Source organism: Podarcis tiliguerta (assembly GCF_965153285.1).
Source record: "Podarcis tiliguerta genome assembly, chromosome: 4".
Classification (NCBI taxonomy): Eukaryota; Metazoa; Chordata; class Lepidosauria; order Squamata; family Lacertidae; genus Podarcis; species Podarcis tiliguerta.
The window spans coordinates 56,966,847-56,992,314 of NC_139537.1; the positions used below are offsets into that span (position 1 = coordinate 56,966,847).

The 25,468-nt window shown below is 40.3% G+C and overlaps 1 protein-coding gene and 1 long non-coding RNA gene across 9 annotated transcripts in view; one reads left to right on the forward strand and one right to left on the reverse strand.

The window, feature by feature from the left end:
- Nucleotides 1-23,064, forward strand: part of LOC310676928 — a 36,639-nt gene extending 13,575 nt beyond the window's left edge. For 4 of the 7 annotated variants that reach the window (XR_014510791.1, XR_014510793.1, XR_014510796.1 and 1 more), the window contains 8 exons: nt 446-509; nt 3,793-3,961; nt 5,603-5,642; nt 6,079-7,277; nt 15,887-15,986; nt 17,913-18,024; nt 21,528-21,576; nt 22,939-23,064. This is a non-coding gene — a long non-coding RNA (uncharacterized lncRNA). Of the gene's footprint in view, nt 1-445; nt 510-3,792; nt 3,962-5,602; nt 5,704-6,078; nt 7,278-15,886; nt 15,987-17,912; nt 18,025-21,527; nt 21,577-22,938 lie in introns of all 7 variants that reach the window. The other 3 variants (XR_014510792.1, XR_014510794.1, XR_014510795.1) reach the window with 3 other exon arrangements.
- OTC (ornithine transcarbamylase) lies at nt 5,629-25,348 on the reverse strand. 2 transcript variants are annotated; one of them, XM_083439141.1, is made up of 10 exons: nt 24,380-25,348; nt 22,909-23,056; nt 21,458-21,539; nt 18,770-18,857; nt 17,506-17,659; nt 14,583-14,705; nt 12,653-12,706; nt 12,420-12,569; nt 7,186-7,323; nt 5,629-5,737 (listed from the first exon to the last, which is right to left on the reverse strand). In XM_083439141.1, exons 1-10 carry the CDS (start codon nt 24,454-24,456, stop codon nt 5,678-5,680), a joined length of 1,074 nt encoding a protein of 357 aa, XP_083295267.1. In that variant the 5' UTR covers nt 24,457-25,348; the 3' UTR covers nt 5,629-5,677. The 2 variants fall into 2 exon arrangements, with proteins under 2 accessions (XP_083295267.1, XP_083295268.1); XM_083439142.1 differs by lacking the exons at nt 22,909-23,056; nt 24,380-25,348 and adding an exon at nt 22,373-22,516.
- Between the last annotated feature and the right edge of the window lie 120 nt (nt 25,349-25,468).

Sequence of the window (25,468 nt, forward strand, 5' to 3'; positions counted from 1 at the left end):
CAATTAAAAGCAGCATAAGGAAGAGTTCCTTGATAGTAAAAAAACCCAAAAGAGTGGGCTTCATTTGTTTAAAATATTTTCAACTGCTTGTCTCACAGACTCAAAGCAGGTAAAGTAACAATAATAAGCAACATTAAATCATATGACCTTTCAGATAGAAGACGGATGATTCAAGTACTTTCTGGTATTGCTTTTTATCAGTTTGTAGTATAACAGAGCTATTCCTCCTGCTTTCCGCTGGGAAGAGCCTATTAAGGGACAGACTGTCTGCTTAATTAGATTTTTTAATGTGATCTAGGAAGAGGGTGCAGCTTTAGCTATAAACTCTATAAACTAGTTTAGTCCAATGAAAAGGGAGATGGAAGGCCCACCCATACTCCACTTCATCTGCATTTTGCTTACACTTTGCTGAGCTCATCTCTTCACCCCTCCACCTCCCATTAAGATACAGCAGCATGACAGAGCAGAGTTGAGATGAACATTGTCACCGCACCATACCATCTCCTATTGTAAGTATCTAAACATCCTAACTTGTTATACAGACTGCTGTCCAATAACCCATTTAAGGAGACGTGTCTGGAGAAAACTATGATCTTCATTTTACTAAATTTAAGAGTCAGCAAGTTATCTGTACAATAGGCCGTAAAAGCACACAGTCATAATTGCAGAACTGCTTTAGTTAGAGACAGAAGACCAGTGTTGTCTGCACAATACATTGAAGGACTTCTAGACTTGGACAATTTGAGTGAGTAAAAACCAGGTGACAAGCAAGCTACAATCAAATAATTTTGGTATAGATTAAATAATGTAGAAACAAGTATATAGCCCTGGTGAACACCCTAAATAGCAGGAATGGGTCTGGTTCAATTACTCTCCAACACACATCTCACCAGGCTCATTGTTTTCTCATACAGGTATATAATAAGATAAAGCAACCTTTTATCAATAGAATAAATGTATAATATAGCCTATAATCTATCTCTTGGGACTGAATCAAAGGCAGATCTCAAATCTATACTGGCAGCAGCATATAATCCATTACCAAAAAAGCACATTTATTTCTCAACTATATTGATATAATTCTGTCACCGAGGAAGGAAAGCATAATAAAACTGTTTGACTTTATAATTTCTGACTGATCTTGAGTCCCATGGAACTGCAGACTATCCACCACCATACAATGAGGAGGGATAAAATAAACATCCCTTTTCCCTTCCCTGAAGTAAAATTCGGAGGGTTCAGAAGTCTACCACAGGGAATTCTATCAACTACTTTAGAGACAAAAATCAATATGCAAATTAAATTTCTCCATCATAGTCTTTTTATGTAACAACATTGCGTATCCTCAAGAAGATCTACAACTCCAAAATAGTGTGTCCCCCACATGTACCTCCCCAGTTTCTTTGCTTTTAGAACATTCCCAAAAGCGTCCTGCATCAGACTCCTTTTGACAGCGGCCAGCAAAGTGCTTCCAAGAAATCTACAAATCCCCCCCCCCACTATTTTTGTTCTCTAGCCAACAGCACTTGAAGGCCACACTGCCTGTCAACATGGAGATTCTATTCAGCCACCATACTTAATAGCCATGATAGACCTGCTCCCCATGAACTTGTCTAAACAGCCTTAAACCTCCCTAAGCCATTGGCCAGCCCCACATCTTCTTGCAATGAATCTATTTGTGGATTATGTTCTGTGGAATGTTTTTATCTCCTCTGAATCCACTGTCCATCAGTTTTGTTCTGTGTCTTCAAGTCCTAGTTGTTCAGTAAGTTTTGCAGCCTCTTTGCATGATCAGAGGCATCTGAGAGAGGAGTTTCTACGTCATAATCTATGGCTGCTTTATGCGGCATGTTCATTGTAGTGCAGAATAGTATAGTACATATCATTTGTTACAACACTTTTAGGGAGGATCCTAAAGCAATTCCAAAAGGGGATGGGACTTCCAGTCAAAGCAGGTGGGGAACCTGACATTTGGAATGTACTCTGGGTGAAATACCTTTAAAAACCAGTTTCTATGCAAGGATGTTCACACAGCACCCATTGCACACTACATGACATGTCTATATGTACCCATCCAACTCTCATTCTCCATATGAAGTTGTGGGTGCTTGTGATCAGAGGTGAGGTTGTACATTATCAAGTTTCGTTTAGCAGTCTAGAGAGGTAATAAAGGAATTAGAATCCTGAGCCAAAACTGCACCAGAAATTATTGATAGTCGGTTGCTCCTTTACTTTCAAAAGAGCAAATGAACTGTCTGCTATGCATTTTTCAGCATGTGGCAAAAAGCAAGTTAAACTTCACATACAGATTGCTGCAGGCTGTGAGAAAATTAAACCTGCCAAGGGAATCTGCCTCATAGGCCACATTTCAAAAGCAAAATACAATGCCACAATAAAGTCAGTGTTTCCACTGTAATGATATCTTTGCATTCTCTTGGAGGTTTTGTTACTGTGGTTTTGGCTGTAGGCATTTTGAGAATATGTGGGCTGTATGAAAATATAAGGAGACAGAGACTATCCCTGAGCTATTCATACCAGATGAAGCATTTTATTTTTTATTTAAAAAAATCTGCCAAAACAGCCAATTCATATCTTTGTGACAGTGCAACAGTTTAAACTGCTTAGAATTATAATACCAGTAGCAAGTTACACTTGGTGGACTTTAAAGCACCCAAAAGCCATTTATGTAGCACCTCTGTGGAAAGAGGAATGGAACGGCTGCAGTGGTCAATTTAGGCTTTACGTATTGCCACCTCCATTGCTGAAATCCTCTAATTGGCCAGATGCACCATACACATGCAGCAGCATTGGACTTTGTGGAGATCTGCCCCATGCACCTTCAACAGCAAGTTGCTTCTATCCTCATGAGCCTTTAGTGATGAATTTACTTCAGCCTCCCTGCCTTAGAAGCTTGATGGCTGAGTTGCATTCAGAATGCTGTCAACAGGATGCAGACAAAAAACAAGGAGCAATGAAAAACACTCTTTAGTGCACAAACATTTGTTCCTAGAGTGATAAAGTACAAAAGAGGACAGGGCTCCTTTGGTCATGCGCCTGCTTAAATTCCCTGCTCTAAACAGCTATGAAAGGGGCTAGTGCCTTATCCTTGTCTGCTTCTGTCCACTGACATTCTTAGGAAGAGATGCATTCCTACTCAACTCTCTTCTCTGCAGTCTATTTATTTGCCAGAAGTCCCAGCTGCCTCCCAGTGAGCATCCATGTTTGGAAAGGTGGCATACTGGGAGTTGCTGAATAGCTGTTGGGTCTGGCCATGGTAAGCAGTCTGGACTGAAGTGAGACGGGAACCAGGAGCCCAGAATGCTGAGTAGTTAAGATCAGAGGACAAAATGAGAAAGCAAGACCAGAGAACAATCCAGGAGTCAGGTTCAAACAGCAGTCGGAATCAGAGGGTAAACCAAAGGCAGGTCCAGAGAACATGCCAGGAGTTGAGATTGAAGAGTAATCAGTAGCAGAGGACAACAGCATAAGCAGCATTGCAAAAAAAAGTGCAAAGAATCAGGACTAAAGCATGTACAGGACCCCAAAGGCATACCAAAATGCAGTAAGACTTTTCACTGTTTTCCGGTGAGACAGGAAGGAGCTAAATGGTTCGTCTGGGTGGACGGAGCTACAGTTACCTTTCCTGAGAGACTGCCATTGCATAGCACTCCATAGAGGGCAAAATTCTTCACACCATCATTACTCCTTGGTGGGGGGCCACCAGGTATCTCTGCATGTTTGCAGACATGACTGTAGGGCCTTCTTTATTAAATAAATCACTCTTTTTTCCAGTACTCCACACATGGGGATAATAATATTGGCCTGCTGTGAGAATTACTGATAAAATGAATGTGAAGTGCTTTGAGCATTCAGGAAAAGAGGTTTGGCTATTATAATTAAAAATACTCAACAAAGGATCATCACAGATATACTGAAAGAAACACAAGGAAAATAATGTGGGGTATTGTTAAAAGTTTCACATCCACCATACTTTTATTTTCGTTTCTCTGAGCACTAACCTCTGGGATTTATTTTTCTATCAAAAATACTATTTTTATCTTATTGCGTCTTCATTGCTCATCTGTATTCATCTTTGGTTTATTCTATGTAATGAATTCATGACAAGCCTCCAAGGCACAATAATACTGTGCTCATCTCCCACAGCTTCCATTCAGGGCTCACCAATTGCTTTGCTAACTTCAAATTAGGCTCACTAAAGTGAGGACAAAAAAAAATCTCAATTTTTTTGTTGATGGGGAAGCAGCTTTGGCTTGAGTAAGTGACTCACTGACTTGGCAGTGAGCAGATACTATAAGTAAGTAAGTAAGTAAGGCCATTGGTTAAGTTGAGGTGCTCCACCAGGACAGCAAGGATGAGTTTAACCTGCAAAGCTTAAGTTAACTGTGAAGCTTAGTTGCTACTGGCTTTATGGACTTGGAAATCCCATTCTCCACTTGATGTTGATGATTGATTTACAGAATTTCTAGAACTGGCATCCCGACAGCAAGTGACATATGTCACAAATTTAATGGCAGGTGTGATATCTTTCTGGAGAGCTTTCTTTACAACAGTAGTCTCCAAACAGCAGCTGTGATTTAGTACTCTGGTTCCTTGCTCAATTGATGTAGGAAAAAAGGACCTTCCACTACCACCTTCTTGCATTCCTTTCATCTTCATCTGTCTTGTTCTTTATCTTTCTACTTATTCACTTGAAAAGTGCGAACCTTCTTTTCAGTAATTCCAGAGCCATAAGGACTGTAGCAAGAAGGACATTATTTATTGTTTGAAGCTTCTGTACTTTCTGAAAACTCTGTATCACCCAACAAGAAGATAGATTTGCTTTGAAACTTTTGGATTAACTTGGTTATTCCTTTTCTATTTCATTTTTATTATCATTTATTGTTTTATATCATAAAAAGTCTTAATAAATCTAGAGACATTAATAAAGTAATGAGGCAGAACATTTGCTAATAAGGAGGTAGTGCAGGATGTCAGCAAAGAACATTCTTTCTGATTACATTTTAGGAAAGCAAAACTATAGAAAACTGTATAAGATAAATATATGTCTATGAACATACTAAATATACCAACTACATCCAAAATCACACAAAAACTAATATACCACCATCACTACTATTAGTTATCATATATTTGCGGTTCATTCCTGAGAAGTAAATCCCCCTGAATTTAAGTGTGAGCTACTAAGTGAGCTTTGGTCTGCAGCCTTAATATCAGAATCTAAAAGGTATATTTCAATTGTGTCATTCAGAAACACACACACACACACACACACACACACACACACACGATCAGCAGGCAAATATGACAGCTTTCGAGAAAACTGCAGCAGTTTTCACAGTACACAGCTCCAGGACACATTTATGAGATCAATTCTACTATTGCCTGCCTTTCTGACTCATCCATTTGTTAAACTGTAACCATTTTAGGGGGCTAATCAATATGTAGGATGGGGAAGAAAGAAGCTGCTGGATAATGAAATGCAGCTGCAGTGTTTAAGAGATAGAACAGATGCAGAATGAAAGTATGATTGAAACTTCCATTTCTGTTAATTAATTATCATTGCTTTGATCTTGTTTTTTAGAGAGAAAGAGAGACTTCATGGACCAGAATGGTGCATGCTGGTAAGGAATCTTTTCTCTTGGCAGAAATCCAAGGATCAAAATGTAGGCTTCAGCAGCTGTGGTGAGTAATCTGTCAGCAGGGACACCATGACAGCCTAGAAGAGAGAATTAATAAATATATGAAATAACCAGCCACACTGGGAAATGGTGCTGCATACATAATGTTAATTTACAACAGTGCAGGAAAATGCAAAGTTTTAATAAAAAATGTCACATTGACCTTGCTGTTTATTAATTTATACTAGGGGTGGTGAACCTCAGGCCAGGACCCTGAATGCATATTCTATGGGCCTTTGGGACGCTCGCTAGGCTCAACAGCTGAGGGAGTTGAATATGTTTAGCCAGCAGAAGGCTAAGGAGTGATATGATAGCTATCTTCAAATACCTGGGCTGTCACATGGATGATGGGGCAAACTTGTTTTCTGCTGCTCCAGAGGGTAGGACTCAAACCGATGGATTCAAATTGCAAGAAAGGATATTCCTACTAAACATCAGGAAGAACTTTCTGGCAGTAAGAGCTGTTCAACAGTGGAACAGACTCCCTCGTAAGGTGGTACACTTCTCTTTGTTTGGAGTTTTTTAAACAGAGGTTGCATCTGTCAAGGATTATTTAGCTGCAATTCCCGCATTGTAGGGCGATGAGCTCCCTTACAACTCTACAACTCTATACTGTGATATCCGTCTCCAAACCACACCCCTCAGTGACTCTGCCCTGCACCCTCCCTGAGTGTTTTGGACTGGCTGGAATGAAATGTGGCAATACCTCTTGCATGCCTCGATGAAGAATGAAAACAGACATGCATCTGTACATGTGGGTTGGTGTGTCTAGAAACCTCTGACTTCTGTGTAGCTGGAATGTAGCCTATGTGCCAAATCTAAGAGTTGCCCCCATTACTCTTCCCACATTTGCCTCTGGCCTCACCCACCATTTGGCAAGCAGTCTCTGGAAGGTTCCCCACTCCTGGTTTACACCATGGGTGTAGATCAAAATAAAATGGCTTTTGGTGGTGTTCTTTTAACAGTCTCTAGACCTTGCCAGGTGCCTGACCCACCCGCTACCAGAATTGGCAAATTAAACACATGAGTGAGAATTACGCTTGCCTTTTAGGATGGCCCAGTCATTTGAACTGCTGTGCTAGCAAGCACAGAGTGCAAGAACTGCAGTGCAGTGTCACTGTCTGCCATTATTATACCAGCATGTTGATGAGACTACTGTTGCAACAGCCACCACTGCCCAATGCAGCCCAGTCAGTGAAAGACTAGCAAGCCTTTAAGTGGCTCAGATATGAGTGGAGTAACTGGGCTGGTAACTGGCAGGACTAGGGAGATATTATATACCATCCTGAAAAGCCTTTTAGTCAGTACTACTGAGTCAGCTAAATCAGCACAGACCTAGAATTTCATATATATAGGCAAGCGGACATCAGGGCAGTTGTAAATGTCAGGTGGCTAACAGATTGGGGTTATTTCCCCTGCAGCACACAGAATGCCTTCTTTATGCCATGAGATCTTTGACGCCTATCGGATCAGAGTGCCCATATACCATAACTATCCACTTCCTGTTTTCAGCCTCTTGGAAAACCAGCGACTGTGGAGAATAAAACACTTCATCATCAACTTCTTCTGGCTTTCTGGGTAAGCAGTGTAAAAATGTCCAATCAGCAGCAGCCACTTTTGCAGTCTAAAGATGGATGGAGATGGAGAGAAAGAGAGAGAGAGAGATTTGAAACTGAATGCCAAAACATGCTAACAGATGACCACACACAAAGTTGAAAAGTTGAAATGATGCATGTATCCCTTAAAATTACTCTTTCTCAAAAGCCCTGATTTTGGCAGCATTGTGTGGGTCATGCTAGGGTCTAACAAGCTGAAAGAATTGTGTGAGTATTCTACTTCTGATTTCTTTGTCCTCTCTCTACGGTTTATGGTAATTGCTCCCTTGCTCACTGCTGTGTCAGCCATGAGCCGCCTCTTTTTAAGCTGTGTGCTTTCCTCTTTGCAGTCTGCAGCCAAGGAGTATTTATCCCCTTTGCTTTCTCTGTGTACTCACGTTTCATTTTCTTTAAATGCCAAAAAATTACACAAAACATTAAAAATAATAGAAGCACTGAGTATACATAAACCTTCTTATGCAATTTATGCACACTGACGTACATCATTAGTGGTGGGCTAGGAAAACAGCCAGATATGTTTATGTAACTCTTTTTTCCTAAGCCCAATACATATATTACTGTGGCAACACACTATTAAAAAATAACCAAACAAAACGTGGTTCAGCTTTATACCATCTTATAAATGTATCAGATCACAGAGCATCACATCATTACTTCCCACACGTGCCCCCCCCCCCCATCCATCAGGCATTGGAAGGAATTGTGTGAGGAAAATATGAATCCCTGTGACCCATGTGTCTGGAGTAAATAGTAAAAGAATCAGCTGGATGTACAGATTCAAAATGCGGTGCTAAACTCACTCTCCAGCAGGAGAGAGCCCTCAGTAGCAGATTTTAAACCCACAACAGTCAAGCAGCCGCATAGCATTAGGAATATAGGTTATTAGACCTTTTTATCCTGTTTAGTCTGCTTGCAAACAGTGCTTCTCACTTTCTACCCATTTTTCAATGAACAGACCACACACTGCTGAGTAAAGTTAAAATACTTATAAAGTGTCCCAAAGATCAGATTCATGCATTTATCCAAGCAGCAGCAAGGAAAATATAGGCAGAGGACTCTTGGGTCGAAAATACAGTGGTACCTCAGGTTACATACGCTTCAGGTTACACATGCTTAAGATTACAGACTCCGCTAACCCAGAAATAGTGCTTCAGGTTAAGAACTTTGCTTCAGGATGAGAACAGAAATCGTGCTCCGGCGGCGTGGCAGCAGCAGGAGGCCCTATTAAAGTGGTGCTTCAGGTTAAGAACAGTTTCAGGTTAAGTACGGACCTCCGGAACGAATTAAGAACTTAACCCAAGGTACCACTGTATAGAAAGATAGTTTCAAATACATGCTCTAAGCTTGGGGTTTGCTTAGGCATGTCTTCCTTGGTCAGTGTGGAGAGAGAGGGAAAAGGAAAAGAAGACTTCACTTCCTCCTTCATCAGAGAAGAGGAGGTGTGACCTAAATGAGTCTAGGGCACAGCTCTACAATCACAACCCATTTATGCACTAAGTAGCACTAATTTTTCACAGGAATTACATGACTAGGGCAGTCCCACATGGTCTAGCCATCCATTACTTAGCCAATATTAAGGCAATATACTGAAGCATGTTTTGTGGCATATGCCATGCTTCTACATAAGTTATTAAATTTTCTGTGATCTGTGAGCTGATCTTAATATATTTGAATACTACCCTAAATACTGGATCATCACTTTGCAGCCTGAACAAATGTTTCATTTACTAGTAACTTAGTAATTGACAGAGCACGTCATTCTTCTCTTAATCCTTTATACAACAAGCATTTTCATATGCAATGTGTTACACCTTCCATTTCATTAAGAATTAAGGTACTTAGGGATACGTGCAGAACCAGGACTTCTGTACCACACTTACTAAAGGTGCTGCAGCAGCAACAAAAGCAGGAGCAGCAACAGGAGAGTAACAAAGCAAGCACTGCATTTGCTGTGTGCACTGCCACACTGCTAATTCATGTTAAGTCATAATTTATTTTTAGCTACGGTTTAACATTACATGCAGACCTGCTTAATGTATTGGGGACATGGACATCATAACATACATGCATTTGCTTGGGTAAAAGTCCATGGGTTTTACTACCTGGCATGCTCCCTGTACCCTACACATGTACCTGTGTACATGCAGAGCAATTAGGAAAATCACATGTGAAAAGCATGCAAAGCTACCCTTAAAATTTTCAATAATATAAACTTGACTTTATTGAGGTCCTTTACCAGCAATTGAAACCCACTTCATACATCTTGCCACAATTATAACTATTTTTTTCCAATCTACTTCGAGTTACATAATCCATTTTGTCTCTGCCATCCACATTGTGCATTTTCAGATAAATTGTGGCAGGCATTGGAAACAAAATATGTTGCTTAAAAAGGCAACCTACGTCAAGAGTATATTCTGTTTCCAAGAGTCCAGTGCTGTTGCGTAAAACTCATGGATGACCTACGAAATGGTAAATCAGCCTTTGATTTAAACACAAAATGTGTGTGCCATAAGAATGTGGCTCTCTAGAGCAGAGCTGCCAGAGTGGTCCTGATTCTGGTGCCCTGAATGTGCATCTAGCATTCCATTCACCTCACTTCCTTTCTGCTGCCTATTCCTCTCTCTGCCACCTCTCAGTTGAGCAACTGGTTGATCAGCACTTCCCTTAAGAGCCAGCAGCTGGGACCTATAACTCATTCAATCAATGGTAGGCTTGTCAGTTGGAGTCGCTCAAAATACATCACAGTGTAATCAAGAGGTTCATCTTTGGCTTCAGAAATTTTTTTCACAGTGGATCACTGGTACATTCTGCACTGCTGCTATGCATGCTGCTATAATGTTTTTGTAAGGGTAATAATTGCCTATTAAATCATACCTTTAAAAAACCCACAATCTAAAGCATGCCTTAAAAGTCCAAATGTATTCCTTTATATCAATAACTCATTATATATTAATATAATACCTGAACAAAGCTTCATAGCACTATGAGAAATTTTGAACACTACCATTCTGGGAAATAGGGTTGAAATATGGCAGTTTAATGTACAGAGAATGGCTTTTCATGTAACCATTTTAAATATTTTATTAGATTACATTTTCTATTTTAAAGTTGCTATATAAGAAATATTTCAGCCAGATACCTTTTTGTATTTCATATTTATATATATATATAAATGTGACCCTCCCATGCTGCCTGGTCTAAAGAAACATTAGCATAACACAGTCAGAAAATTACTTTAAAGCTTTTACCTCTTACTAAATATACTTAAGTAACAAAGGGATTTTAGAGAAAAACAGTATCATTGCAAATCACCAAAGATAACAAATCTCATCTCAATACAAAAACCCCCAAACCTGTACTAAAACCCCAATAAAGTGGGAGGGACTACACACATCAAAAGTAGAATAGGATGAGGTAAGAGAGAAGTAATAATGACTTCATATTATTATTATTATTAATTGGCTCCCACCTCTATTCAAAATGCTGGATTTTCTTCACCATATTACTTTTGCCCCTATCATAGTATAAGCCCATGCCTCCCTCTGGACGATTCCATTCATTATTCATCCATTTATTTATTGCTCTCTGATAAAAGAGATGGAGAAATTCCCCTGATAGGGTCTTATTCCTGAAAAGTGTATTTCCCTGAACAGCAGAATCAAACCGTTCTTAATTTAGAGGATATCGGAAGAAGAGAAATTCAGTGGGCTCAAGAAGGAAACATCCTTCTGGAGCAATGATGGGTAGTTAAAGCAATGAGACCACAGCCACATAAAACGAATTGCACATCCTAATTTATATGTATAAAATAAAACACACACACAGGCCCCTCCCTAACAATGCCCCTGCTTCTTAGAAGCTGATCTGTGCACATTGTAATCAATGTATCACTGAATTAATGGTGTGCGCAATAGATAGCTCACAATAAATATGGAGTAACAATTGCTTATGGAGTACTGCTTAAGTATGTGAGTGCATTGATCCTGAAGAAATATATCCATTCTGTTCCCTGACTGTTGCTCATCCACTGTTATCTCCAGTGAGCAATTTATGTGCATTCATCCATGCAGGCACTATAGCTGGGGTCAGCAACCTTTTTCAGCCGTGGGCTGGTCCACCGTCCCTCAGACCATGTGGTGGGCTGGACTATATTGGGGGGGGGGGAATGAATGAATTCCTATGCCCCACAAATAACCCAGAGATGCATTTTAAATAAAAGGACACATTCTACTCATGTAAAAACACCAGGCAGGCCCCACAAATAACCCAGAGATGCATTTTAAATAAAAGGACATATTCTACTCATGTAAAAACACACTGATTCCCGGACTAGCCACGGGCAGGATTGAGAAGACGATTGGGCCGCATCCGGCCCACGGGCCTTAGGTTGCCTACCCCTGCACTATAGCATCCAGATACAGAGATGTGACTTCTACATTTCCCAGGGCCTAACCACACATTAGTATTACTTGAACCAAAAACAAGATTAAAACCAAGCACAGAGAAGGTGTGTGATTTGGGGAGGGGAGACTTCACCCTTGTATTTCATGCTGCAATCCTGAAAAAGTTGAACCCCCCTACAGTAAGTACCAACAGTAGAATAAAAACTATGGGCTAATGGGAAGGTGCTTTTTGTAGAATGTTGCTATTTGCCATACAGGGTTGTGTGATTTATTTTTTTCACGGTCATAGTAGAGAGCAGAAGAGTCAAGGCCCCCTTCCCCGCATGTTGTGGTCTTAACTAGGATCAGGGCCTCCTGTTTTTGGTTCTAATATTTATATATAAATACACACACACAAATATACTGGTTATGTTTACTTCATCTCTCAGGTCACTATTTCAGGAAGGTAGGGAAGTTCCTTATGCAGCGTTCAGCCTGATATTCTTGTGGCACTCTATTAAGGTTAACAGTTGCTTCAGAGTAGCTGTAGTCATTGTTATAATAATCGAAAATATGTACTCTAAATATTTCAACAAACATGTACCACAAATCTCCAGTGTTAGGTAATGCAAACATATATGAGGCCTAAAATGTTTTTAAAGTTTTCTTCTGGAATCTACAAAACCTTAGAAATTTGGTGGAAAATCTTTGCATTTTACCTTCATTGTGATCTGATAACCTTGGAAAGCCCTCAGTCTCTCTTCTTTTTCTGCCTCTTGCCCCATGCTTATCCATGTGTCTGTGATCAAAACGTTGGCTCCTTTGGCAGCTTCAGTAGGGACACTGGTGAGAAACAACTTGGTGCGGTGCTAACATAAATAAATCAGAGGAAATGCACTAAGTTCAAGTGGAGCACAGTAGAAAAAAACATTTTACAGTCACATCCTCGTACCTTTACGGACTCCTGTTCCGCTATTTTGATGACCATGGGATCTGGCTCAAAACCCTGTCAAAATAGATTACAGTGTTACAATGTATTCCATTCTTGCTACAAACAGAGAACATTAAACACATTCCCAGTTTTTATAGAAATAGACAGTAGCCTGGGTACTCTTAACTATATCATTCACAATACCTGAACTGGCAGCATGCCTAGAGTTGGTTGGAGAGTTTCTGGATTAGATTTCCAAGCTATGGAAAACTGGCTCCTGGACTTTAAAAAGCTTCTAGATGGTAATTGCATAAATAGAACCACATTGGAGCCAAAATGAGATATGATACCAGCAAATGTGTGTGTGGGTATTGGGTCGATGCCAATTCCCTATAAAGCAGCAACACCACATATGGTAGGGTGGAGCTGCCCTCCTGACACCAGCATCACTGCTGTTCACCTGGATGGAATAGGGGCGAGATGGATGGGAGGGTGCACTGTCAGGAGAACTGAATTGCAGCAGAGGTCCCACCAGTGTCACTACCTGCTCCCAACCTTGCTGTCACTCCACCACACAAACATAAAGCATAAGGACAAAGAAAAGTTTCTTACCATCCTTTTTTATTTCAATATTACAGAGAGAGGCTATAGAACCCAGCCTCTTGGATAACGGCATTGTCCTGAGTGAATCTCTACCCCCTGTCTCTCCCACTTCCTCATTTGTCACTTCTATGGATGCTGCTACATGCCCTCTGTCTTTGAGCTCTTTGCTCTCCTACTTTTAAGGCTCACCGGGTTCTTGGAGATGGGGGCTCTGGAATGCTTTCTAAAGATAACGTGTCAGTCAGCTGCCGTTTCAGTCCTGCCTCCTCCTCTCCCATTATTTCCCAACTTTTCTCCTCATCTTCCTCTGAGCTGTGACCTCCCTCAAACCCCTGTTGTAAATCCATACTATCTTCGGCTTCCTCCTCCCTGGAAAGATCAGGATGGGGAGGCAGTCTCCACCATTCCTCCTCTGCCTGGTCCCTGACAGCATCCTTCATTTGTGGATGGACTATCTCTGACCATTGGCCATGCTGCTGGGGTTGATGGATTCCAACATCTGCAGAGTACTAATGTGGGGAAGCGCTTGGTAAATGTCAGCCAGCACAGAGGCTCTTCAAGAAGAGCAAGAATCAAAAGATGTGCCAGATCTCCTAACCACCCAAATTACTTAATCTACTGTGCCCAGCTAGCAGTCCGGATTACTCAATTTTGTCCTGGTCTTAGTAAAGTAACCTATTACACTGAGCACAGATTTTTTAAAAAAAGTTCAGGGACTGTTTGTGAGATGAAACTCTGCCTCTTCTGGAGCTGGATCTTCCGAATCTAATTCATGGGAACTAGCTCATTGTTCTTCGAGTGAAATGGTGACTTCGGCTTCTGTCTTCAGTCTAATCTTTAACCCTCCCATTCCTGAACTCTGAATCATGAGGCCATTTCCTTGTAGCTAAGCATTTTCCTTCAGAGTGATAATGGGCTAATTTGTTAACAGTTTTATACCATTAAACTCTGGATAAAGTGCACTCATTATCAATGGACATGTATTTAGATATTTTAAAATTAGCTTCCAAAGCAAAGTCAGTTTGCCTTTGCACTCTTGTATAGAGATTTTGTGAGGCTAAACCCTCTAATAAAATCACAAATGCTTTTCTTTTTCAAAGCTGACAACCAACTTTATTGGCCCCGTTCAGAGCTACATGCTACCCTGAAACCATGCTGCTTTAAACAAACTATGGAAAAACAGTATTTCAGCTTTAGAACAGCAATCGCTAAATCACAGATGTTGTTGGGCTCCAATTCCCATCAGCCCAATCACCATGGGCAATGGTCAGGGATGATGGGAGGTTCAGTCCATGTTCTTTGCCTTAGAACATTTGGCTCCCTCTCTCCCCAACTAAGATTTTCTTACCTTTGGAGTAGCAACATGCAGATTCATCCCAAATCTAGCAGCACTAAGCATAATGGAGTTTAGGACATTATTTCCATCACCTATCCAACTTAGGGTCAATCCATTCAGAGATCCATAGTGTTCCTACCAAAAACAAAACAAAACAAAGCCACAGTTATTTACAGTGCTTGTCAGTTTTGAAGTGCAACTTTTATCATACCGTGTAGTCCGGGATCTGGCAACAAGGATGTTGCCTTTGAACAAGTTGCCATTGCCCATATTCTTTCTTTGTCATAAACATTACAGGATATTAACATTATTCTGTCAATCAATACACTATTATTATCCCAGCCATGGTTAAGCAAATTGCTTAAGTGCCTATACACTAATGGACAATATCCTGCCTTATTTTCTATGAGCTGGAGCCATTTGTTATACTTGTTCCATACAAGAGCATATGCTTCTCTAGCACATAAGTATGAATGACAGGGAAATATATAGCTATCTGTGTATTTCACATGCCTGTAATCACAGAACTCTAGCACTCCATTTATATTAGATGGAGAATTTGCCACAATGTGGGTAACTTTCATTCATTCATTATTTTAGAAAGCATGCATCCTGCGTTCTTCTTATAAACATGTAGATAATGTGAAAATAATACTTTGAAAGTGATACCTCAAAAAAAAACAATGAAGCCTGAGCAGACTTCCAACAATTAAGGGTTGGTCTTCCATGTTGCTAATAATTCCTTGTCCTGCTTATGACTATTAGAAGCAGGAAAGACTATACAAAAATAAATCAATTCATGAATATTTGTTTTCATTTGCATAATATGACTTTTCTTGGCACAGATTTAAATGTCATTGGTACTTATGATGATGAAACGTGGGGTAGAATAGCCCTAACCAAAGCCAGTAATAACTTGCTATCCAAACAATCAGATATTTATTCTTTATTAATATCTCTAATCTCTGTAGAGATAGCCGGCATAGTTCATCAGATGACAAGAGTCAAGTATTAGAACCATCTGTCATGCTCGATGTCCTGAACCACAGAAGCCAAGACAGAGAGAGAGAAATGTGGATAATAACACTGTTCTCTCTAAACAGGTAGCCTAGAAGGGAACTGGCAGGATGCTAAAAGCTAGTACAGCTAGCAGGCAGCGAACTATTACATAAGAACCATGAGTCACTTGCAATTACTGAAAAACTGTCAATTCTTGGTGATGAAATGCCTTCCAAAGGTTATCAGACAAAATGAACAGCTGGAAATGATTTATTCACCCTGCATTCTAATGCAGCCAACATTTCTCTTTATGTTAGGACCTGATTTGAGGTGTTGCATCTTTCTACAGCAGCTCACAAAGCCTGGCTGGACGCCACCTTCATGGAGTATCCAGAGACCCTGCTCTTCTATAACTGGGTAATTCTTCCCACCTTGAATGATACTTTTAATAGAAACAAGTCATCAACAAATGTGAATTTATGGAAAGAGCCATTTTTGCACCCAGCACGGTTCCCACAGCATTTTAAGCCTCCTGCATGAATACTTTTCAGATTCCTCCATGTGCAATCAAAGAACACCCACTCAGAGCTTAACTTGTGTGATTCATCTAGCCAAAAGAAGAGATGCCACACTTTGTACAGCTAATCTTTTTGCCATAAGTATGCTGGTGTTTCCCACAGCAAAGACAGGTTGTATCCTTAAACACCTGTGTCCTGGATACCCAGGTACATGGATGAATTATTTGGAACAAAAGTAGCCAATGTACTACATCAAAATCCCACCAACCTCAGCCAGCATGGCCCTGCTCAGGGCTGATGGAACTGCAGTCCAATAACATGAGGAGGACACCATGTTGCCCACATCAGGTTTAATGGAAGGCTGCTTATGTGTCGTTTACACTTTACACAATTGTACACAAAACACCAAAGTGATGGAGGTACCAATATCAAACACAAATTGCCACCTAAGATGCAGAGTTGTTCACAGTCAAAAAGGTTGAATTGGTGAGGTTAAAATGTCACTATTTATGCGAACATCAATGTGAAGGAAAGATGCCCTAGAAATCTGAGCACATTTATTTAGGTGTTTTACAGAATGACTGCAATTTAGAAGTTCAGGCCCATGTAAACCACGACTGGGGGAACGTGTGGCCTTCCAGATGTTGTCAGACTCCAACTCCCATCAGCCCCAGCCAGCATGGCCATTTGTCTGGGGTCATGGGAGTTGTGGTCCAATAACCTCTAGGGGGTCAGAGCTTTCCCCCACCCCTATGCATCACTTCAGAGAGAATTTTCAAAGACCACTGTCATAAAAGGTTGAATAGCTAGCTCCCCCGAACTGGATCTGAACCATATCATGGACGACTGTGTTGCTCCCCTGGAGTTGCACCAGGAACACTGATGCAGGAATTTCATGAAGTGCAGAAACTGTGGGCCAAATGACAGATGGCTTGAAGATGTAATGCAAGTTGCTACTTGAACTGGTTTTACCACCAAAACCCTTGGCATTTGCTTAATCCTTGCTTGACACACAGAGGTGGAGGGACATTAGATAGGGACCAGGATGCCTGATTTCTAAACAGCTGGATGAGTGGACAGACACTAACAAGGTCCTAAGGAAAATAATTTAATATACTTAGCATTTATGCAGTGCATTTAAAAGCAGGATAAATATTCCTCACCACAGTCGTATAAGGTGGCTCAGTATTAATAACCTCATACTACAGTTGGGGGTGATTGAGTCTGGAAACAGCAGCCTGCCCAAGTCCATCCAATGAAGAAAGAATTGAACAGCTCACAACTCACACTCACAGTGCCAGACCTTTATATTTTTGCAGTCTTCCACATCTCAACTATTTAGGATTTAGGTCTGAACTTTTAGAGTAGCTGAGGTAGCTAAAAGCTTTGCAGTTAAGCAGGGAACAGGAGAGTATTACCTGGAGTGTAAGGTAATCAGCTAAAATCTGGAGGGGATGGTCAGAATCAGACAGTCCATTTATCACTGGGATTGTGGCCTGTTGTGCCAGCACCTCCAGATCAACGTGTTTATATACTCGTGCCAGGATTGCGTCTGTCATGGTTGACAACACCCTTTAGAAAGCAAAATAAATGTAAAGCCCGCTCAATTTTTCATAGACAATTAGTACTTTAATAATGGTTAATCCACCTGAATAATTTTAAGTGCTTGCACAACATGGTTAAATACAGATGTAGACTGCTAACCACTGAAAATATTTTTTTAAAAAAATAAGGCAGTGAAAAGAGAGAGAGACACAGAATTAGAAGACAGAAATATCAACGAACTGTTTAATGTAAATAAAGTTTGTGATTTTCTTGTTTCCAGTCAAGCAATACTTGGGCATGGACAGTTTATGCTATAAACTACAGAACTAGTTTTTCTCCTGATTTCATTCTGAGGAACCTTCTGAGAAGATTCTGTGTACAAACAAAACACAGTGAGTACTTTCACCATAGACTCACAACCCAAATTGTGTTTACCAGGATTGTTTGCTCTGAGGGTGAGAGGCCCCAATAAGCCTGCATGCCACAGTACAAATGACAAGAAAATGGGGAATTCCAGCTAGCCTGGCAAGGCCAAAGACCCCATCCTGCAACTTCAACAACTTCTTATACCTCTTTCTAGGAAGGTTGGACCACCAAGGCCTGTTTTTGAATTGCAAGGATTCTGTTTCCATCTGAAAAGGCCTTTATAAGAATACAACATCAATAATTTGGTGCCTGAGTTCGCCTGTTTTCTCCTCCCTCTTCCTTTTGTGTCTATCTTTTTAGACCTAAACCTGAGGGCAAAGGTTGTGTTGTTTTTATTGATCTAAAAGCCACTCTGGGAACCTCTCTGGCTGAAGAGCAGGGTGTTAATACATAGGATGCATAGTAAAATCTTCGTGCACTCTAAGTTTTGAAAGTTGCTGAATTCAAGCAATTTTAGTGCTTTTGTAAGGCTGCAATCCTGGACATTACCGGGATTTCAAAGGCAGAATTGACGTCCAGGGGGAATTTCTGAAAGGTGACACTCCAATCATGTTTTTTTGGCTAAACAACTTTTGCCCCCCCCCCCAAAAAAAGAAAAAAAAAGCTCAACAATTTTGGACATTCCTAAAAACAATATGAAATATGGCAACCCTAGCTTTCACCATCTAAATATAGAAAGGAAATAACAGTCACACAAGGTGTCATACAAACCGTGCTGTGTCAGTGATACTTTCATTAATGCCCAAGTGAATATCTTGTGTTGTGAGGAAACAGGGATGGCCACCAAGTACAGCAAATCCTAAAATAAATACAATGATTAAGACTTTTACCTTTGTCATTTCCAAGTATTATGGCAAGTCATACTACATGTCTTCTCCCTTAGAACTGCAGACATGGGGATAATTTGACTTTATGTCTTTTCCCATGGCCATAAAGCTGCAAGAGCCCTCCCCTAGCCCAGTGGCAAATCTATGTGTGAACCAAATACAGGAGAAAATAGCATTCAGAATTTCATTAGTACCAAAGAATATTTCAAGTTTTTATTTTTAAAAGAGAAGTTTATATAATTTTTGTGAGTCTTTTAAAATGTTATCATGTTGTCAAAGACCTGAATGTCATGTTCTTATCATGGATGCATTTAGATAATCTTAGCTCTGAACTATCAGCTTTTAGCAGGGCCTGCTCCACTAGCCTGGCTAAAAGACTAGCTACAATTTGATTCCTCCACTGTTTCCAATCAAGGTGGTCGTAACAAAAGCAATTATGTAACTAAGAATTAGTACCCAAGTTTGTTTTCCTCCCTCTGCTTCCTCTGTTTTTCCTTTTGTGTCAGATCTTATAGAGTTTGTAAACTTGTGGTCAAGGACTGCCTCTTTCTATAACCTCTGTACATGCCAGAACAATGTACAAGTTACATGTGTTGAAGATCTCACAGAGATATGCACAATCTTTTCTCTATTGATGCTGTTTGTAATAACCAAACCTGTTATTATTTTTTACTGATCGTCTTCTACACAAGCATCTCAAGGCAGTGTACAATCAAAACATCAAAAACAGTTAAAAACACAAAAAGCAGATATATTTTGAAAACCAAAAAACCCCAAATTATATTGTAAAAATCTTACAACACCACACAACTGTCAATGTATCTTCTGGGAACATGCTCATAATATTTTCTGGGATGAAGCATTATTTTTAGTCATAAGAAAGGTACAAAAGTATAATCTTGCCAGCTTTTAAACATGTATTGGGGTCGTATACTAGGAAAGTTTGAATCCTTACCAGCAGATGGCACCACAACCATTGTCCTAAGCCAGTGGTGTCCAAACTTTTTTCAAAGAGGGCCAGATTTGATGAAGTGAACATTGCTCCCCACAGAAATTGTTGGGTTTAACTTACATTTACACTTAGGTGTTGAGGAGACAGAAGTTCAGCCTTCATGGCATTTAACCATGGCTCAGCATCCTCTGAGGTTAAACTTTGGACCTCTTGGAAGCTTGAAGGTTCCCAAACCTTCTCTGAGTTACTAACAACAGCTGTATCTGCTTTGACTGTTTTAGCAAACTCTTCAGCATACCTTTTGGGTGGTTTACCCTTTGTGGCTCTTTCAGATCTGTGTACTATACAGTGGTACCTCGGGTTAAGAGCTTAATTCGTTCTGGAGGTCTGTTCTTAACCTGAAACTGTTCTTAACTGAGGTACCACTTTAGCTAATGGGGCCTCCCACTGCCGCCACGCAGCTGCCGCGTGATTTCTGTTCTTAACCCTAGGTACTATTTCTGGGTTAATGGAGTCTGTAACCTGAAGCATCTGTAACCCGAGGTACCACTGTACACAGGTCTTCCATACTAGGTTTCTCCTCTTTAGGAGACTGGTGGCATGCGTGGGCAGGCCAGGTCTTCCTGTTATATACCTGCTGGGAATGACAAGGCATCTGACCCTCATCTGAATCTCATAGCTCTCCTGACAAGTGCTTTGGACTGTCCACCAGATACCAGGCTCTCTGCTATTCAAATTAGGCCCCAGTGTTTTAGTTACAATCCCCTTCTCAATTAAGTACCGTATTTTTCACTCTATAGGATGCACTTTTCCCCCTCTCGCCTCTGCTCCTGGACCTGTTTTGGGTCGACCCAAGGAGTGATTCAGCCGGGGACTCCCTAATGGCCCAGGGGCTTGCCATGCCCCCTGCACAGAGGGGAGAGCTCGTGACGAGCCCGCAAAAAGGAAATGCCTTTGGTGGCCAGGTGTTCGGGGGCCGCAAGAGACTGTTTTTTCAAAGTTGCCTGGCGGGCTGTTTGAAAGCAGCCCGGGGGCTGCAAGTGGCCCCCTGGACTTTGGACATGTCTGTCCTAAGCTGAATGTTTTGCAGAATGAAATGTTTATTAAAGCTCCCAAAGAGATAACATTCTGTATACCCAGTGCTTTTTTTTCTGGGGGTACACAGGGGTACGCATACCCCTAAACATTTTGTGAATCTTTGTACTTTTGTCCATTTACTATATTGATATTTCCCGTTTTGAACCATAAAATGGTGATTTTCTTGAGTCAAAATGAGAGTACCTCCTAAACATTTTTTTAGAAAGAAAAAAAAAAGCACTGTGCATACCCAAACAGTTCCTGGCAATTATGCAATGTTAAGTCTTGTTGGATAATGCTGGTTGTGTTGTGCCCATTACATTCTGTTATAAATTCCATTTTGACTTGATTTTAATGGTCAACTAGATGGCTGAACTACTAATGGCTAAGTAACAACTTTTAAGGAATTTCCAAACTTCAATTTCATTTTTCTTTTGTTTTGTCTTCTTACTTTGAATAATGTTGTTTCATCATATGCAGGTAAATAATATACAGTTAATACAGAAGGCTGTATTTACTGTCAAATTCTTGGCTTGTTTTCACCTGTCTCTGTAGATAATCTAGTCCTTGTACTTCTTTTCTCAAAAATCATAGCTAATGATTTTCCTTGCAGCAAAGGCAAATACTGAAAAACAGGAAGGAAAAGAACTTGTGACGCACTGGTAAGAACAATAAATATTTTTGAACTTTCTGCTTTACACTTGAAAGTAATTTCGAACACTTAATTACAACACAGTTGGAGGATCTGGCCAAATCCTAGAAGTTCTTGCCAAGTTGAAATAAAAAAAGTGTAACTATTCAAAATCTGATAAAACCTAAGAATGCAGGTTTGAATTTTGAAAGTATTTAATATTTCACTTTTGTATCTTACTTTAAGGGCTCCATTAGAAAAATGAAATCTTAATACTTGTTTCAGTCTAAGGCAATTATCCTGTCAATTTGTCACATTCAGGGCTTCTGTGCCTTGGAGGTGACCTAGTTACTAGTTTCTTTACTCCCTCTAGTGCTGCTCTGCATGTAGAATTCCACTGAAGCTTTACACACCCTGTCCCCGCCAATATGCTGAGAGCTGACCTGGCATGTAAACTGCATGTGTGCATTCTCTCTCTCTCTCTCTCTCTCTCTCTCTCTCTCTCTCTCTCACACACACACACACACACACACACACACACACATGACACAGACTCAATTGCCCCTCCCCCAACTGGGAATGCTGGGGGGGGGTGAGAGAGAGAGGGGGGGGATATAAATGTGATTCCCCTTCCCCAGATAATTGTGTGGTAGGAGAATATGCCAAAGATTTTTTTCGTCATCATACATTTCAGTTCTGGTTAGATTTATATTTCTAGAATATGGTAAGCTTTCTTTTTCTTTATTTTTAACATTGAAAGCCCAAGCAATTTCTCAAACACAACCCTTCTAAACCTTGCGGGTGGAGGGTAGGAATCTTCATTTCACTTTGAAGATCACATGGTCTACTTTTCCCATGGGTAAGCAAACTAAGGCCCGGGGGCCTGATCCTGCCCAATTGCCTTCTATATCCGGCCCGCAGACAGTCCGGGAATCAGCGTGTTTTTACATGAGTAGAATGTGTTCTTTTATTTAAAATCCATCTCTGGGTTATTTGTGGGGCATAGGACTACGTTCACACCCCCCCAAAAAAACACACACACACACCATAGTCCGGCCCCCCACAAAGTCTGAGGGACAGTGGACCGGCCCCCTGCTGAAAAAGTTTGCTGACCCCTGACTTTTCTTGTCCTCTCCTTCCCACCAGCAGGGATTCAAATCCCAAACTAGGCAGCACCCACATTTGTGTTTTAAAACACAGCTAGGTGGTTCTTTTTTAAAATCCAGATTGAAGCTGAATTCAGGGAAAACACGTAAAAGAAACAAGACGGCAGATACATGATAGGTATGGATTGTGGCTAAGGTCATGTGCACAACTAAAAAGACATGAGGGTAAGAGAATCCATGCCGCAAAGGTTACATACCTCTCCTTTAAATTTGATTCTTTCCTTCAGATCTGCTGCCACCCACAACAAATATTTGATGTCTTCAGCTGAATAATTTTGCAGTGTCAGAAGGTCCCGGCCTTTCAACTGAGTGGGTGTTTTAGTAGGTTGTGGCCCATGCCTGTATCTCCACGGGAAATGACAAAAGAAATTCAACTACCTCATAATTCAGAATTTTGTATTCTGAAATAACCACTGTCAAGTTGAAGTCCCAGGTTATTGGCTCAAAGGCACAACACTCTACAAATGCATGGCACCAGGATAGAAGTGAACAGTTGAGTAAATAATCAAGAAAAATAAAAGAATTTGTTGTTCTTCAGTATTATATATATGCATATTGCTACTATGAAAACGTGTGAAGAATTACACTTGGGGAAACCATTGCTGATGTGTGCATGGGGTAGGGGGAGATTCTGCCTCTGTTTGCACTATGTGGCACTGTCACTACCTTTACCATGAGTGGCTGGGGAAACTCAGCCAGATGGGCGGGGAATAAATTATTATTATTATTATTATTATTATTATTATTATTATTATTATTGCCATCACTATCCCTACACCCCACCCCCCTTATCAGAACAAATGGTGTTGTGTTTATATATTAATAATGGGACTGTAAGTCATTTGAAAATTATTGTTCACTTCATTTATATACAGTGCTTCCATTAAAATTACCAAAATAATAATAATAATTTCCCGGTGTTCTACAATGCACATTCCAACAATAAACGAAAAAAGATCAGTATGCTCACAACATTTGCTTTCATACACCCACATCCACATACCCCAGTAGTCACACAATATCCATTGGTTTTTCCATATCTGCAATAGCTAGGGATTTGAACAATGCCATTCAGATACTGTGGTCATGTCAGGAGCCTTCCTAGTTAACATTTTTGCTGCTGCAAACAAGTATTCTGTCAGTATGTAACAAAACAAGTGAAAACAACAAAAGACATTTAACAAAATAATAAGTGATTCCAGTTTATTCTTTATAACATTATGGTGCCATCAGGGCAGGACTTTGAAACAGAAGTCCAGAGCCCCACTCAGCAGGATGTGCAACAGATATTTCTAAGGGTGCTCACTCCCACCCCAACAAAAAGAGGCCTTCACATGATCACAAATATTCCAGAGAGAGTCAGAGCTATTGATAAATAATAGAATACAATTCTATTGGGTTTGAAATAAGCATGCAAATTTATTTCAAGTATATGAAATTGTCAGACAACATCTGCAAACAAAAAACAGTGATGGTAATTGCTCTGACATATCAATTTTCCTATGTAATTTCTTTGCTTTAGTTTCTTGGTTTATGAATGAATGCTGCTAAGCAACAGAGACAGATTATGATTTGCCCATCTCAGCAATCTTGTAGTTGCTAAAAACTGGAGTAGATAGCCCAGGATGTTCCACCAGCTCTGTTGTTGTGTGGCATTTAAACACTTACCGAATACATTGCACCAGATGCTTGCTGATCTTGCTTGCATTCCCAACACTGAACAGGGACCGAACATTAAACAGCATATTACCGAATGCTAAGATATAGTTATAGTCACCTTATTAAACTTAGATGAAATAGTAAATGCATTCAGTGAAAGAGCAAAGGTAAAACTATCACGAGACAGTGCTATCTCTAGCAGTTGTGAGATCTGCTCAGGGAATCACGGTATGTAATCTTATGCAAATACTATGGATAAGTGTCATTAGTTAGGAGAGTTGCAAAACCCATGGGTTTTGTCCTTAAACACACAGCAAAATCTACAGCCCAGTCGAGGCATTTACTAGGCTGCCAAAGGTCTTCTCATGGGCTCCTCCCTCCTCTCCATCACAGAGAGACCTACATGTGATGCCAGGTACTGAGTACAGACACCAAGTCTTACTGGTGTGATGGACTTGCTGTACACAAACTCATAACCTTTTTTGTTGCTGATGATCTGAGCCACAGTCAGCTCCAGGTCTTGTTTTTGCTGACTGTATAGAGCTTCTCCATCTTTGGCTGTAGAGAATATAATCAATCTGATTTTGATGCTGCCCATCTGGTGATGTCCATGTGTAGAGTCATCTCTTGTGTTGTTGGAAAAGAGTGTTTGTGATGACCAGCTTGTTCTTTTGGCAGAACTCCATTAGCCTTTGCCCTGCTTCGTTTTGAACTCCAAGGCCAAACTTGCCAGTTGTTCCTTTTATCTCTTGATTCCCTACTTTAGCATTCCAATCCCCTATAATGAGAAGAACATCCTTCTTTGGTGTCATTTCTATAAGGTGTTGTAAGTATTCACAGAATTGGTCAATTTCAGTTTCTTCAGCACCGGTAGTTGATGCATAAACTTGGATTACTGTGATGTTAAAAGGTCTGCCTTGGATTCGTATCGAGACCATTCTATCATTTTTGAGATTGCATCCCAGTACAGCTTTCGCCAGTCTTCTTTCCTCTCTCCTATTTATGGGGGATAACTATTATATGAATTAGGCATTTATTTATTTTTTAGATTTTTATTTATATGGAAAAAATATCCATCAAAAAGAAAGCAAATTGAAG

Bases quoted from the DNA above. Each gene is read 5' to 3' on its own strand.
- OTC (XM_083439141.1), bottom strand. From the start codon at position 24,456: ATGCTGTTTAATGTTCGGTCCCTGTTCAGTGTTGGGAATGCAAGCAAG. The intron at 17,660-18,769 runs GTTTGTATGACA...TGCTTTCTAAAG, and splicing joins AGTATCACTGACACAGCACG to GGTGTTGTCAACCATGACAG. The intron at 7,324-12,419 runs GTAAAATGCAAA...ATCCATCTTTAG, and splicing joins GTTATCAGATCACAATGAAG to ACTGCAAAAGTGGCTGCTGC.